Source organism: Apaloderma vittatum, unplaced genomic scaffold, assembly GCF_000703405.1.
Source record: "Apaloderma vittatum isolate BGI_N311 unplaced genomic scaffold, ASM70340v1 scaffold3880, whole genome shotgun sequence".
Classification (NCBI taxonomy): Eukaryota; Metazoa; Chordata; class Aves; order Trogoniformes; family Trogonidae; genus Apaloderma; species Apaloderma vittatum.
In genome coordinates this window covers 5,697-22,741 of record NW_009692713.1, presented here as the reverse complement: position 1 = coordinate 22,741, position 17,045 = coordinate 5,697, and the positions used below count along the sequence as shown (strand labels likewise).

Here is a 17,045-nt window from a genome sequence, read left to right as displayed (position 1 = left end):
ACAGCCTTCCAGGCATCCATCAGTTTCCTATTTCAGATTAGGTAATAAAATTTACCAATGAGTCTGAAAACAGGTTGGTACCTATTTTGTCACTCTTAGTGTCAAGAGAGAAGTTTTTTGAAAGTCAGTGAAGACAGATGGACAGTAGCCAATTTATTTCTATTTTGGGGCTCTTGCCTACAAAGTTATTTCATCACAGGCAGTGCCATAACTCAACGTACCAGTCAATTTAAAATGCCAAAGTGTGCCAGGGTTTTACTCTATGGATAGAATTATTCATTCATGTCTGCAGTTGGTGAGAGTGGAGTGATACTATGACGTCTTCTCAGATCACAGATTGCTCTAGAAAAATATTCCATTTTGTAACCTCTGTGAGGCATTAGCTGTTATTGCAGCAGCATATCCTCTCTTCTAACGCTGTGTTTTGACTTGGCACACAGCGTATCTTATAAACTAATCAAAGAATTTGTCATTTGGGTGTGCTGTCCACTTAAACATGAGTTACTATAGGTGTTTGAACAGAAGTTGTCGGTTTGCTGAATGAATTTTGTTGTCAGCCTTGACATTTGAAAGGCCATTTCTATGATAGAGCAACATCGTTAAAGTTGCTGTCGTCACTTAATGAACTTATGACTGTAGGGTGACATGGCTTTGGGAGAATAAAAATGAGATCTTACTTTGCGGTTTGCATTTCTTTTGCCTCAGTCGCTAATTATGTGTAGTTCCAGAGATATTCATGCTATAATTGCTTATTGTTTGGTTTGTTTACTTGGTTTTAATGCTCTCAGAAGCAGGACAGATGGGAGAGTTGGTAGGAGTTAGTTTGTGTCACCATTGATTAGGCAGAAAATACACTGAGGTGAGTGGTGGGCCTTGGGGTTCAGCATTTTTCATACTTTCCATGTTTCAAAAAGTCTAACAAAGCTGCTGAAGTTCTCCTTTGCTTGTATTTGCCCACAGAGAGAAAGGTTTTTACCAGAACTACCTCTTAGAGCTAAACTATCTTTGAAGTCAAAACAAGCTACTCCATCACACCGTCGTTTATTTGTGAAAGACCAACTGGCAGTTCATCATTCCGCAGCTCTTGAAAAGTGTAACTTGAACTGTTCCTCGGATGAGAGATTATGCTCTTCAGATAGACTTGAATTCTCTCACTGCCTTTGTTGACCTGCCTTGTGAACCAGTGGCAACTTCTTTGTTCCCATTTGCAAGGAATTTTTCCTTCCCCCTGGGATGGAAAATGGAGGACACCCAGTTGCTCCTGGCTGATGAAGTCATTGTGCCGTACCATGGCAAACCCTTCATGCGGGCAGTTCAGAGCTTTCCACCCACCCTGGACCAAGTCTCTTCCCTGGCTCTCATTCCTCTGGAGCACACGTGTTAGTGCATTTACTGGCAGGCTCTTGTCCTTTCCCTCCTGGCTGAAGCTCTCCATGGTTAGTTTTGCCCATAGACCAAGTATGAGCAAGAATAGCCGTCTTCACCTAACGTCTGTGCAAATAATGTGTAGCTTGTTTGTGGCCATTGAGACAGAATGCTGAGACTAGCGTATCTGGATGGTCAATATACTGAACTATGTTATCTACACAAGCACATAAGTAAAATATCAAGGTACTACCAAGGAACATGGAGTTTTCACAGAATCACAGAATGTTTTCTTGGATGTGCTGTTTCCAGTCTTCAGGCACTTTATAGAATCACAGAATGGCCTAGGCTGGAAGGAACCTTAGAGATCATCTAGTCCAACCTCCCTGTCATGGGCAGGGATGCCTCTCAACTAGATCAGGCTGCTCAAGGCTCTGTGCAACCTGGCTTTGAACACCTCCAGGGAGGGGGCAGCCACAACATCTCTGGGCAATTTATTCCAAAGTCTTGCTGCCCTCGTACTGAAGAATTTCTTCCTAAGATCGAATCTAAATCTATTCTCCTTCAACTTAAACCCATTTCCCCTTGTCCTATCAGTGGACACTCTTGTAAAAAGTCCCTCCCCAGCCTTCCTGTAGGTTCCCTTCAGGTATTGGAAGGCAGCTATTAGGTCCCCCCGAAGTCTTCTCTTTTCCAGACTGAACAAACCCAGCTCCGGCAGCCTGTCCTCGTAGCAGAGGTGCTCCAGCCTCTGGATCATCCTTGTGGCCTCCTCTGAACATGCTCCAACAGATCCACGTCCCTCTTATGGTGGGGGCACCAGAACTGGACGCAGTATTCGAGGTGGAGTCTCACAAGAGCAGAGTAAAGGGGGAGAATCACTTGGGATCTCCCAGCAGAGGAAGCTGCAGAGCAAGGACTACACGATGCCTTTTGTGCTTTCGGTGGTAAGCCTGGAGGAGTAACGAGCAGAGACATCATTCAGGAGGTCATGAGGGAAACTATTTCTGAACTCAAAATGTGTTAGATGTAGCACAATGTATTTAAGGAGAACATAGCTCAAAAGGATTTTCTGCTGTGACAAACAGTTTCTCCCCTTCGTTAAGCATTGTCCTCTCAATGCACTGTGTGAAATTTAAAGGGCTTCATTTTTCCCGAGCTAAAATATTTAAGGAAAACAATTGTGTGCTGACAACAATGGACTTTTTAAGTTGCAAGCCATTTGTTTCTATAATTCCTATGAAATCAATTGAACTGCCTAAGCTGATTTTATTCATTGTGGTTTAGTTATGTACATATTCATATTTGTGTCCAAAAGCCATGTTAAAAACATCAATAATGACAGCTCTCAGAGCTTTCTGTCGAGCAGTGCCAATGGAGTTAAATGTTCTGCAGGAGTTCAGAGATGGAAGTTTATAGCAGATATTTTCAGGAAGCCAATTTTAGACTGCTGTTCAGAGAGGCCTGTGCAACAAGGATTTACAGTATCATTTTTCTCATCTGTGACTTCAGCTGCCAGCATGGGGTTGCCTTCTGATTTGTATAAAAAGCCAGCAGACCACTGCACCCCACGTCTTTGACACAAAGGTACAATGCAGAGATCGTGAGCCTAAACCTGGTCTTACTTGCCGTGAGCAGAGCGACGCGTTTGGCTCAGCGTTGGACCGTTGCATAGTGGGATAAGTGGTCTCTCTTAACCTTGTCCTTGCAATACTGAGACTGGATCTGAAGATTAACCTTTGCTGTCCTTGAGGTAGGAATTCAGTTTTTATTTCTTGAGGCTGGCAGACTGACAGCATCACACATGTGGAATTACAAGATGGATGCCCAGAATCCAGCTTCCATCTGGGGACCGGAATGACTGTTCAGGCACTCTCAGCAGTCTCTGCTCATTTTCATTCAATTTTATTTTAATTTTTCCTAATCATCCTATGAACAGCAGTAGTCAGAACAAAATCATTAGCAAATTGTTTTATTTCTAGAAACAGATCTATTTGCTGCTGTCTGTCTAAAATTGCGGTAATCCCCTCATTCACCTGCAAGGCCATGATGCTGTGTTTTCACAGGCCCTGTGGTACGTAGAGTTCCTTTTTCTTTTCCACGTCACTCTCATGACAGCTTCTGCTGGTACAGCTGTTCTCACGTCACCAATTAAACGTAACTGAGCTGGAGCTCAGGGCATTGATCAGTGGTTCCAGTGGTCACTGTCAGAGGAAGCTCATCTTGCTCCTGGAGCTCCCCATGATTGCCGGGCACCGCCCAGTGGAGGAAAAACTCCTTTCCATGCTTTGTTTTTCCTTTGTGCTGGTTGCTTTTCCTGTCCGCTCTCCTTCCATGGCATCCCGGAGGGCGCGCGTGTCAAGTAAGTTTTCTCAGCACGAGGAGGATCCAAAGGCCGTCAGATCCTTCAGCTTTATGGCCTTTTCACCAAGTAGCTGCAGTAGGCTTTGGGTCTGATCCCGTGTCGTTAGGGAGGGAAGGAACTATATAATCATTATTCTTTTTGGAAATTTTAACCACAGCCTGTGGAGGGATGGCAGAGCTTTATCTGACAAGTACGTCACTCTTTCATCAGCTTATTATAATCATCTTGGAAGTTCCAGTGTGTCTGGTTTTCTCTCTTCTTTTTTACTATTGTGTTTTGTTTAACTTTCCCTAATGAGCCCAGTGAAAAGCAATTGTTCTAAATAAATCATGTGCGCTACAAAGCAGTATATCACAATTAGGCTTCCATTATACTTTAATTAGGCATTGCATTATTAAATTGATGTCTTTGGCTTCTTCCAGGTCTCAGACTAATCCTGAAACAAATTCCTCTTTGTGGATAAATATTAGTCAGTCGTAATTAAAGAGTATTCACTGGAGCTGCAGCTTTTCATTAAATCCCTTTCTGATTAAGATGGCTCCCCCAAGTACTGGGCTGATTAAATTTAATAAGATTTGTCCACTTGTGTGTATCATGGTCTGGTGGAAACTGTTTTGGCACCAGGGGATTGGGAACAGTGAGTTCGTATCTCAGTGCAGGCAGTCACAGGTCTAAATGCCTGTTACGTGCAGGACTTAGGCTCCTGTGTCAAAGGGCTCCGTGATTTGTGTGGTTGGTAAGCAAAGGGGAAAAAAAAAGGTGTAAATTGAATTAGTAGTGTTAAGAGTTGAATATCAAAGAGTTAAGTTACATCTAGAGGGTTACAGTAAAGAACAGAAGATTAAAGTATGTTAAAGGCTCTGTTTTGTTGACTGTTTCATGACTAGGGCTTTGCTGCTTGATTGAACCCCAAGTGCTTTTCTGCCCCAAACTGATTTTACTCAGTGACATGTATAGAAGAGCTCGTTCCTATGTAAATATGCCTCAGCTGTGACCTCAGATAATAAAACAGACTTTCCTGACTGAAGTTCTTCCAATCCAACCTCCCTGTCATGGGCAGGAACGCCTCTCAGCTAGATGAGGCAACACATGGGGACCGAAGGGGGATCGAACCTGCGGCCTTGGTGTGTTACCAGCTAGGTTTAAAACAAGGCGGAACAAAAGCGTGATGTGGCTTTACTGTATATATACATATCCATCAAAGAGATGTTATAAGCCTCTCGATGTGCTGTGTGCTGAAATTACGCCTTCTTGTCTGGCTGCTGATGCTGTTCTGCATTCCTCTTGCTTTGTATGTAGAAAGGAAAACAAACTACTGTGACCAAGAATGGCAATAGCACAAATCAGCGAGGCATGAAATGCAAGAGATTGACTCAGGACGTCTGTGGAATCTCTCCATCCAAATATTTGAGGTGGCTGCTAGCAGGTGTTTTTTCAACATCTAGTTCGTACTCTATTTTTGGTGCAGGGTACATCTAGTGTTTTGGTTTGGTATGGGCTGGATTTGTAATATCAAATCTCTCAAAAGCTTGAATTCATTTTCAGTGCATTGAATGCATTAGCGATTTCAATGTAAAGTATCTAGCCCTTCTGTTGTGTTGCGAGGAATCCAGGTTGACCCCCTAATTCCAGATTGCTCTTCCTGGGGCTGTGGAAAGCTGCACTAACCATGAGTGATGCCTGGGACTTGAAGAGGGCAGGGTTATAAAACAGCGTCAGGTCACTAAGCAGCTAAAGAGTACTCTCTAGCGGTTGACTTCAGGTAGTGATAAGAAGAGATAGCGAAGTGCTCTGAGTTAAGATAAGCTTATACTCATCTGCAGCCATTAAAAAAAGGAAGAAAAATAGAATAAGGCGAGGAAAGGAAGCTGGACTTGATATCTGAGTTATTGTAAAGAATAGATGTAATGCATTAGAATCCAAGAGTAAAATCTCTTTTCTCTAACAGTCATCATTTATTTACTTACTGGCACTGTTGCAATGCAGCGCTGGATGGTGTTGCGCTGTTTGTAGCGTGAAATAAGCTCTGTCGGAAAGCGGGCAGCCCATGGCATTTCTGAGGAGATAGGCTGCACTTTGATCTGTTGATTACCGAGCGAGAGCTGCCACAACTGCTTCCTTCTGAATATCTGCAGTGAATTGGGTTTTTCTCTACTCCTCACAGCATCTCACACTGATTTTGTGATGTCTTTAAAAAAGACAAGACTCAAAAGAAATTGCATGGACAGTCTGCAGATTGGCTGGGGTCTAATGTTCGTCTGTCTAAGACAATGTGAAAATGATTAAAAACTATGAGAAAATGATGAGAAAATTCCTACCCCCACATCCTTGCAAATCCTAGCACTCTTAAAAAAATAAAATAGGTGTATTTTAAAAGAGTATAGGCAATGGTTGTAGAAAAATTGAGGGAAATAAATAACATCTAATTGAGATTGAGAATTTAATGCTTGTATTTTAATTCGGATCCTGAAAGCTAGCATACACTTTTGTGCTACAACATGGCAGTTAACACATACTGCTACTCCTTACATCTAGCACTTCTCTTTTCCAGAAATTCCAGATCTTAAGCCAGCTGTGCTGTTTACCTAACAGTAACATCCTGCAATGCTGAGCATCATTGGTATGGCACTTGTCTGTGTAAACTGTTCCAGAATGTTTTGCTTTACTGTTAACTCAGTGAGGCCAGTCAGAAATAAGAGTGGAAATTGTAGATGCAACAGCTAAATTCTGGCAGAACTGGATTACCTCGAAGAGGGATGTGTTTTCTGCAGTAGAGATTAGTGCTTAATTCCATTTGCTTTGGAGAGAGGTTGTTCATCCAGGCAGAGAGCAAAGCAATTTTCAGGGTTGGATTACTTCTGTCTCTGATTTCCAGTGATTTCAAATGCCCAACAAGCAACAGAGGAATTAGGTGGATAGTTGGTTATATTAATGATAAGAATACACTTTGTATGTGTGCATGATTTATTTTAAGGGTATTCATTGTCTTATTTTTGCTCAATTGTCGTGATACTTAGCTTTCCAGAAATACATGGATGACTAGTTTAGCTTTCTTTTTATAAATAACAATAAATCGTCCATTTGCTAATTTATGCATGTTTGTCTCACTAGCAAGACATCTTATCATGACAAGGTAGAGTACATGTGATGCTTTTTAAAAGGATTTCATTGCAGTATAGTAAATTATCTTCATTTCAGGCGTGATTATGATTCTTGTCTGAGTTTGTTGGCTGTTTGCCAGGAAATTAATGTTAGAACTTAGTGGAGTTGGAGAGTTGCATACCAGTGTGTCAGTGTCTGTTATATGATTTTTTTTTTCTGTATGAAAAAATAATGCTCTACTGTAAGCCTAGCAACAACATGTTTTGTCCTTCCTAACATGTAACATACCTATGAAAACCAAATCCCATATGTATATGTAGACCAGACTTATAGTTTTGGAGGCTGGGAGAGAGCGGATAAGCAGGCAGCAGAATAAACATGGCATTTTTATTATTTGGATTTGATAAATATAGTTTGGGAATGGTGGAGTAAAGAGTGGTGAGTCAGTTATGCCTGGTCATCACTAGTGACTGAAAATAACTTGTTATTCCAACCCTTTTATCCCTCCTATCCCTCCTCTCCACATATTTTGTATTTTATTTATAGCTCAACCAGCTTTTGCTTTGCAATTAGTAGAATAACCCTTTGGAGCCGGGAAAACCGAAGGGCAACAGCCCCCAGGTAGTTTTGCAGATGGAGCCACTGGGTCAGCATGTTCTGGTCGTGATGGCCGAGTCTCCCCTCTCTCCTGCGCACCCTTCCCTCATCTGCCCAGAGATCACTCTTTTAAACAAGCAAACTTGATTCCTGGAGTTGTTTCTGGGTTTATGTTGATGGCAGTACCCGAGAGCCATGTGCAGTCTTCCAGACAAGCTGGCTGTGGCTTTGATAGCGGCTGGGTCAGAGGACCCACGTCCAGGAGGGTGGTGAGATAAGAGTTGTGTTTGAAAAGCCTTAATGGAGGCTGTCAAGTGTTGTGAAGTGTGTGAAATCTGGCACCACCGCCCATTCTTGTATTTTTCCCGTGAAGTGTAGCTGTTCGAACGTTGTCTTGCAGTAACTACAAGCTAAATCTTCGGGATTTCACTTCGGCTCTGTATGTGCCTAAGCTTTTTCATACATTTTAATCCCCAGACTAATAATCAGTTTAGCGCTTTATATATTCTAACGTACACACCAGGATAATAGATCTGCTCTTAGCTTTCCCACAGTACTGACTTCTCATACCAGAGCTGAACTACGCAATGTCTGCCTTCTTGTATTAGCTCTGATCTCGTTTGGAGAGAAGGAACGGAGCTGGCAGGTGTGTCTGCTGAAGAAAAGAGCATCCCTCACATTCAAATAGAAAAGAAGGGAGATCTACTGCTGCCACAGTAGCTCTGGTTTATAGTCCTGCGGAGAATCAATCCATAAGAGGCATTTAAATTGATTAGATTTTATTGGCATTACAAATTCAGTGTAGTGATGCTGATTAAAAAAAAGAAAATATTGCAGTAAATTATTGTTTGCTTAACTGCAGACCTCATGTTTTCAGTTATGGAGAGGGCAGGGGGAGAGATGTGTTAAAAGCAACAAACAGCAGACACCAGCCTGGGGTGGGAGAATCTCAGGCTCTTGTTGCAAGTGAGGGTGGAAAAACCTCTCCCATAACTTGTTCATGTGCCCTGGCTCCACTGGGGATCAACAGCCTTTCACGCACTGTGTGCCAGGCTGTATTCTCCTCCCCTGGAAGAAGTTTCCCAGAAACTGGGGAGGGGTACCTGCCAGCTCCCCCTTACTGTTCCAGTGGTGCCCTGTCTCCATGGGAGATGCTTGCCCAGTTCAGCAGTGGAGGCTCAACAGGCTTTGCATCGGAGAATGGTGGGGTTTGCCTCCTAGCTCTGTTTCACTTCAAACCCTATCCCAGAGTCACCCTGGAGTGCTCACCATAGCTTGCTGCCTCTATTGCCTTCCAGGAGTTCACAAAGGGCTTTATAATGCTTAATAAATGAGGCTAAATACCAGCTCTTACAGCTGTGCTGTAGCTACAGGAAAGGATATAGTCTTTGGAGGCATAAAACCAAAAAAACAAGTAGGAATATTAGGACTAGATATCTGTGTATGGATTTGATGAGAATGTTTTGGAAAACTCTAGCTGGTTCCAGCACCCATGCTTTGAAACGGAAGTTGGAAAACTAGAAGAGATTCAGAGTGCTACAATAGGGATTTGAGCTTTTAAAAATACGCATTGTATTGACATTTCAGAAGCTCTGTAAGTTCCGTTAGTTCAGGAGCAACTTACGAGGTGGGCAGATCAGACCAACACTTACGTATGTGAGCATAGACAGCTCTTTAATTTAGACAAGTTTTGCGGTCAGGAAGTAAAAGTATAGAAATAGTGTACACACACACGCCCCCTCGATTAATTAGAGGAATTGCCTATCTCCTATAGGCAGCATCCAAAGCGCATTTCCTTCCTGCTGGGGAGCAGAAGGCAGACAGGGGTCTCCCTCCTCAGGCTCCCATCCTCAAGGACAGGAGCTGCAGTTTCCTTAACTCCTTCATGCCAGCAGCTGGAAGGCCTTCCTCTCTCCTCTTCCTCGCAATGCCGGTGGAAAATCGGATAGCTAGAGAGAGAATTGGCATGCAGGAGGGCTCTCCTCTGTTAATCAAGGCCAGCATTATCACTCTTTCATTTTTTGTTGTTTGCTTATTTGATTGCTACACTTACCAGAAAAGATTTCCGATTACTACTGAGTTGAAAGTGATTTAGATTAACCCTGCCTGAAACCGCTGCTTTAAAGAGGGCTGCCTGAAGTTTTAAATCTTCACAAGGATGATACTTCCCAGGAGGGCCTGTAAATCCTTAAAGCTGTTCCCTCCAGATACAGTCTTCTCAAAGAAGGGACTCAGATCTCAGGAACCAAGACAGTAGTATTTCCCAGTGATCAGTTTTAGATGGCTTTTGTTTTGTCCAGAAATATGTCTTTGTTTTAAAGCTCACAATACTCGGATATTGTGAGGCGTAACTAGTTTTCTTCTATTTGTTTCCATCTCTGCTTTGATTATCTTGCAGATCAGTTTATTTAGAGAAATGTCGAACCTCGTTCTGTTGGGTTTCCTGAGGAAATGTATATAAGGTCGAGGATATTAAGGGGGTGTGTGAGGGGAAGCCTGGAAACCTGTGAATCGTCTGGAGCCGTGTGGTGAAGGAACAGGTATGCTGCTTTGCAGGAGGAAGCAGCTACAGTTGTATCATGGTGGGAGGTGGACTGGACAAGGGCCTCACATATTGGTCCCACTTCTCACAGAACAGCTTATTTTAAGGTGACAGTGAATATTTTGTTGTGAGAGCATCTCAGTGTACTGCTCCTAATTTTGGCCCAAGAGCTCATCGACGTGCTTCTCTGTGATGTGCTGTGGTTAAGAATAGCATCTTCTCTGCTTGATCCGTGCAGGGGAAGAGACTGTATAATCTCTGTATGATTTAAAGTAACGTCAATGATCACTGAAGTAGGGCAAATTACAGCTGCTGAGATCCTTCCTAGGGATGGAAATGGGTAATAGTCACCAATGTTAATGCCAAGGAGCCTCAAATATTGTTCACCCTCCAGGCTGCTGAGAGTTTGACCAGTTCATTGCGATGGATTTGCCCAGTTCCCACCCTCGTTTTTGGCTTACTGATAGTCATGTTGGCTTTAAGAGCTTCTGTTCTGAATCATCATTTTGGCCCTCGAGTCACTGCTTATATGCACCCTTTTGTCTGGTAGTGAGCTTGCTCAGCATCGCTCGGCCCCGACTACAAGCAAGAAAGTGTCCTTGTCATTGATGTGAATTTGGAACTGAGGAATGAGCAGAGCTTGAGCTCCTGAGGGATGCTTCTAGCAGAAGGAATGGGTCTGTCTCACCAGCCTGCTCACTTGGGACTGTGCTGTGGAGCTGAGCATCACTTCTGCCAGTTTTCACCAATTGCAGCTGCCTTGCTGCTTTACGAATGGGTTTGAAAGAAGCTGAAAATAGTTTAATCCTGCCTTTTACACTCAGGCTGGGTTTTTCTCCTCCCCCAAGAATTAAAATAGTGTGCTGACATAGTATTATTGAACACACATAAGTGATTTTCAGTTAATCCGTGACTCTGTATTTTGAACCTAGTATGATGCTCTTGCTTGCAAGGTTTTAGAATAGGTGATGAGATAAAAGGTTTGTACACAGATTGGACAGGACTTACTGTGGGATGTTTAGGGGAGGAACTGAAAGTGGGGAAAAGGATGGTTCAAGGTGGTTTGTGAGGAACAAGTTTGGGGAAGTAGAGGAGTTAAGGGGTAAAAGGGGCTGGTCCCATGTAAATGGGACTGGTCACCTCACCTATGTGACCATGTCTTGTGCCTGATGAGCCCAGTCTGCCCCATCCTCTCATTAAATCTCATTTCTAACTGTTCCTAGGTGAGGGGACTCTGTGGGTGTGTGTATGGAGATCTGAGTGCCATCAGGGGTAGAGACCATGTCTGTAGTGAGGCTGCACATGTCAGCATGTGACCACCAGTGACTAGCAAGCAGGGCTAGCAGGCAGGTAGGGCAAGAGGCTTGGGAGCCATATATCAAAGTGAGTGTAAGGCTCAGTCAGAAACGGGTGAGGTCAGATGGTCCCAATTTGGCTACGGGAAGGATTGCAAGGTGTAGTCCAGCAGCTCATGAGACTGTGGGGTCTGGGGTCAGCTGAGACCAGTTTGTATGTTTGCCTCTATGTGAGGCAGCTGGAGCAGAGAGGATCTGAAGACCAGCTACTGGGTGGCCCTGAGCGTCCAAGGCCTGGAGGGGTCATCTGTGTGTGTGTATGCCTGGGCAAAGGGTCTGTACCAGCTACTGGAGAGGGACAGTGGCCCCGGGAGCTTGTGTGTCCACGTGCCAGCACCTGCAAAGACCAAGGGCCCAGGGCCAGCTGCAGCTTGGCCAGTGACTGGAGAGACTGGTTGCCTGTGTAGATATATGTAACTGCCACTGAAAGACCTTTTTGCTAATCGGCCAGAGCAGGGAACGTGATGAGGCTTTTATTTGCTGGGGTGCTGTGTTTTCTGCCTGTGTTGACCCATGGGTGTCTGCATTGTGTGAGCATGTGCCTCATGAGAGTACATGCTCAGACCTGCTCCCAGCTGGGGCAAGGAATTGCGGCAGCTGCGCCTCTGCTGGGCTACCGGACGCTGCAACTCGTAAGACACAATAAAAATTCTGAGGGGGCTAGTGAAAGAAAATGTCATGATTTTTCCATGGGAATGGGGTTTTTTATAAGAAAGCATCTATCTCTAATGCTGTTATTTTGGTCAGGAGCCTAGTAAGTTTGTCTTCTGCCACCTCTGAGTGCAATGCCCAAAGCAACCAGCTGTGTGTTGTAGTCACTTGAAGTAATGTCATGTGTCAACAGAGCCTGAAATATAAATAACTTGGATTGGTGCACAGAAAGTTTTAAAAAGCAAAAGAATAGTGCTTTGGAGGCATTTTGTCATCCCCAACATGGGGACCACGACATGGATTAATCATCATCTGTGTGTTATGCAGTTTATAGCCATCTAACAATAATTACGAAAAAGCTTTATATTTACTCCTGAGCACTGCTGTAAGCTTTCCTTTCCTGAGGTGCTTTTAAAAGGCATAGGACAGAATATTTTTCATGGACATGAAAGATAAAGAGTTCTACTGCACAAATAAAGTTGTGAGACTGTAAAGCTACTGAAACTGGTGTCTCTTCATCCTAAGAGCTGGACTTCTTGCCTGGTATTTTAACCTTAATGGCAATTTCTTAGCATAATTAGAGTTCAGATGGAAAACTGTGAACATCACTTGATTTTTCTCTGTCCTTCATTCCTTCCCCAATGTGGATACACACAGGATAAAGAAGATCCCTCAGATGTCACTGAAAGCATTGCAGAAAGTGGTTTGTCCACTAATAGCTTCTCTGAGCTATGCTTGTTTACTTCATTTTTGACCCACTGGAGACGTAGAATGATGTGGCCTCTCTTAGGGCAATTTCTTCTTAAAATGTGCAGAAGCAGATTTTTTTAAGCAGATCTTTAAATTCAGGTGGGAAAATGATCTTTAAAATGTCCTGTATCTTCACTTAGTTTTGCTTTTTTGATCTGAAACATCTGCTGTTGGGTATCTCCAGAGAGCTTAACTTCAGAGGGAAACAGAGACAGTAAAGATGCTCTAGCCAAGGATACAGGTTCAAAACTGCCTGATTAAACCTAGCCAACGGGAATTTTGTTGATGCTCACAGATGCTCTACCTTCATCTGCTGCAGTTAATTTTTTTTTTTTTTTACCACATTTGCTTGTAGCATGTCTGGCAGTGACGCATTGATCCCGTCCTTACTAAAAGATGCCGTTGATAAGTCAACAGAGAGTATGCAGAACCTTTTTGTGCAAGTGTGCATTGTGGATCCACTTTACTGCACATAATACTAGCAGGGCATGCTTCTTTCAACAGCTGTGGAAAACTAATTGAAGCTGGTCTTTTTCGCATGCTTGCCTTGACAGGGAATGAAAGCTTGGGGCTGCCATTTGTGTGGGGTTTTTAAATATGTATGACCCAAACAAGGGGCCTGTTGAGAAAGGTTCTAATCCTCTTGCATATGAAACCTGGTATTCCAGTCTTGCTTTCTGAGTTTCTGTCCTTTCAGATATGCTAAATCTACCTTTGAAGTTTCATTTCTTCTCATGTAAAATATGCTTTAATAGGGAAACCTTTCAGATGTGAATTAGGAGGTGCTGGTTCGAGTTGGACACACCAAGCAGGACATGGAATCATCCTTTGCCTCAGTTTCCCCATTTGTAATGCAGAAAGAGTAATGTCTGGTTTTCTGCACACAGCTCTTTGAGCTTTGTTCTGAGTTACTAATTTAGAAGCTATAAAGTAGTGTAGACCTTTTCCAGTCTGGTGTTAAGCTCTGCTAGAAGATACCTGTTTGGAGATGCTACAAATCCATAGGTAAGAAGTAGAGGCTTCCCTGTTCCTGACTAGAAATTCATGGGCAGAAATATATCTGCACCCAGAAGGGATGAAGCCAGCTGTGTGGGAGTCCTGCCCAGTGCTGCCAGTCCAACACTTGCACAGAGTCAGAATATTTGTCGGAATATCTTAAGCAAGTCAAATGATTTGTTGCTTGTGATCCTCCTGTGTGTGGCCTTGATTTTTCAGGAGCATTTACACATAATGGCAGGCTCACTGTTTAGTTGCAAAGACACAATGAATGCAAGATGGATGAGAAACTCGTGTAGCCAAAAACTGTTTTTCATAGAAGGCTTTTTTTTACAGAAGGTTTTCAGGAAGACTGAACTTCTCTGGCCTCCCTCTTGAGATAAAGCCTGTAGGTTTTAGTTGCCGTTGGGACCTGAGTAGCTATGGAGAATCCAGAGGAAGACAGAGTGTAAGAAATGGGTGTCTCTTAGAGGCGTACGTAGCAACCCTTTCCCTGGCTGGGCCAGGAACTATGAGATGTCTGTCCTGGAGGGTGACCGTAATTCCTTCTGATGGCAAAAAAAATTGGAGTAGGGGGAGGAAAAATGGAACCTGTTCTCAAAATGAAAATACTTTGTGCTAAGGTACAACAGGCTGGCCATCATTTCCCTTTGTAAGCAGTGGCTTTTTAAGACACGCTCAATTTTGGCATTACATGGAAGGAGATCTGAAAGGTTTTAGCTGTGCAGAATCCAGTTATTCTCTGCTTACGCAGGATGTGATCCCATAGCTAGAGAGAAGCTAGAGTGTTGAGTTTTGCTCTGACAGACCTCCTAGGAGCCATATGTATACCTCTTTAAAAACCCAGGTAACCTGCCACAAAACTGTCTGAGAGAGATTGTTATAAGACAGCAGAGTTATAAAAGGCTCTAAAAAACTTAATAGGGTTTTTCCCCTGCTTGTGATATTTGGAATTGAACTTTAGATACATCGTTTTGAATGTGGCCTTTTAAAGTAACTTACTATTCTGTCCCTGTCATTTTTAGAGCTGTAAAGAAAAGCCAAAATGCCAGAGAAGGGGGAGCAAATGGAAAGGAGGAGTAGGGCTAAAGAGTAGGATTTGATCATCTTTGCAAGAAGTGACATCATCCGTGAGCAAAAAAATCTTCAGTCGCTGCAACTGGAGACAGCTTTTAGTCTCCAATTCTATTTTGCCCTGAGCCAGCCAGCCAAATAAAAACAGCGGGATAAATCACTGCTGGCAGAACTTAACAGTTATGCAACATCCAGTGCACCACATGCCTATTTTTAGATCAGTTTTACACTAGCAGAATTTATTTTATGAAATCTAAAAAGAATGTCTGGTCAGAGGCAGGAGGATAAAGAGGTTATTTAGAAAATGCAAAATGTAAAAACACTTAGTACAAAGACGTGCCAGCAAGCCCCGCTTTGGCGATGCTGATACCCTTTCAAGAGAATTGGCTCAATCAGGCATGGTAATGAAGAGTAGAGGGTTTTTTCATCAGTATTCCCTTGAATTTCTCATCTGCAATTGCTTTTTAAGTGGTTAACTATACTCACTTTACCCAAATAGCTAGCTATTTGTGGTTTACTTCAAGCTGGGCTTCTCCACCATTTGTGCAGTACTTTTGTCTTTACCGGATCAAGAATGCAATATGCAGCAGCTCACCTCCTTACAGTTCTGGGCGGTCAGATTTAAAGAAATTGTGTTAACTAGAGTGCCCTGCAAAGCTGGCTGAGCTACAGAGATAATCCTCATCCTGTGTGAGATACCCTAGATTTAATGAACACCTGATACTTAGCTGGTGTATGTTTTCTCAGTCTTCAGTGAATTAGGATTGTCTATGCTGCTTGACCCAGATCAGACTGAATTTTCCTCAGTGTTCACAGGAGCTTAAACTAAGTTGTATTTCATTAGTTAAAAGCAATTTCAGCTTGCAGCACAGGTATGAATAACTGAAGATTAGTCTCACATACTGTGCTCCTTATCCAAGACTGGATGTGCCTCTTCTCTCCTTCAAATTTGACTTCATCCTCTTACTCAATGTTATAATTCGGCATTGGTTCACACTGTGTATAATTCTGTTCCCAAAGTTTTTTGATCAGATTCAGAACGGATAATGATTGGGAAAAGTTTGACCTTTCAACATTTATAGATTCTAGCAGATAAACCATACTCTGCATTTTTAATGTATCCTTGGGCTTTCTTTTGCAGCTTTGATAGTTTTCAGTCGTGCCTTGAAGCGAATTAGTGTTCTGACCACTGTATTGATCTTTTTTTCCCCAAAAACCTTTCTTCCAGGTGACAATCTCGATGCTATCCATGACATAACTGTGGCATACCCCCAAAACATTCCTCAGACAGAGAAGCACCTTTTGAATGGAAACTTCCCAAAGGAGATTCACTTCCATGTCCAGAGATATCCCATAGAGACAGTGCCCACATCTAAGGAGGAGCTGCAGCTTTGGTGCCGAGAGCGCTGGGAAGAGAAAGAGGAGAGACTCCGACATTTCTACGAAGGCAGAAAAAGCTTCGGTGCAACAGGGCAAAGCATTGTTCCACCGTGTAAATCTGAGCTCAGGGTCCTCGCGGTCAAATGCATCTCACTCCTGTACTGGACGGTGTTCCCACTGGGTATGCTCGCACTGCTGTACCTCTACAGCTTTGCACGGTGGTATTTTGCAGCCATGATCGTCATTTTTGTTGTGCAGCAAAAGGTATTTGGTGGGCTGGAACTAATTGAACTTGCTTGTCACCAGTACTTTAAAAAGCAACAGAAATTTCACGACACGAAAGTGAAAAGCGGTTAGTTCTGGGGTAGAGAAAGGTTGTAAAAATAGGTGGGTTTGAGATGTCCTGCAAATTTTACGCACAGAGAAGATTTTTTGCATGAGAATTGTCTCTTACTATTACTGTTGTTAGACATTTGCACTTGATTCTGTGAAAAGAAAGAAAAATGTTAGTTATTGCTCCACGTGAAAATGGTAGTTTTTATCTCTGAATGTAATTTCAACATTGCTCTTGCAAGCAGCTAGCAACTGCATTCTGCTGTAATTAAGAAACAAATTGCTGGATTGTTGAACAATCGTAAGGACGTCAATAAACGTGACACGCACTGAACTTTCATATAGAAACCCAAACTGTCCAGCTAAGAGAAGCAGACTTAGGATTTCTGTATAATTACATTGGCGTAAAGTAAGCACGAGATTTGGAAAGCTGCTAAGTTTAGTGATGTTTTGTTGGTAGGTGGAAGTGGAGGAGAAGTCATTCTGTTTCTTTTTTCTATTTCAAATATTCAAACTTATTTTAAAATAATATTTT

At 42.8% G+C, this 17,045-nt stretch overlaps 1 protein-coding gene across 1 annotated transcript in view; it reads left to right on the top strand.

Moving 5' to 3' along the window:
* Nucleotides 1-16,529, top strand: part of LCLAT1 (lysocardiolipin acyltransferase 1) — a gene marked incomplete at its 3' end in the record, with an annotated part of 74,806 nt that extends 58,277 nt beyond the window's left edge. The window contains exon 5 of the mRNA XM_009864555.1: nt 16,026-16,529. Within this exon, the coding sequence (XP_009862857.1) occupies nt 16,026-16,529 (504 nt within the window). The remainder of the gene's footprint in view (nt 1-16,025) is intronic.
* Between the last annotated feature and the right edge of the window lie 516 nt (nt 16,530-17,045).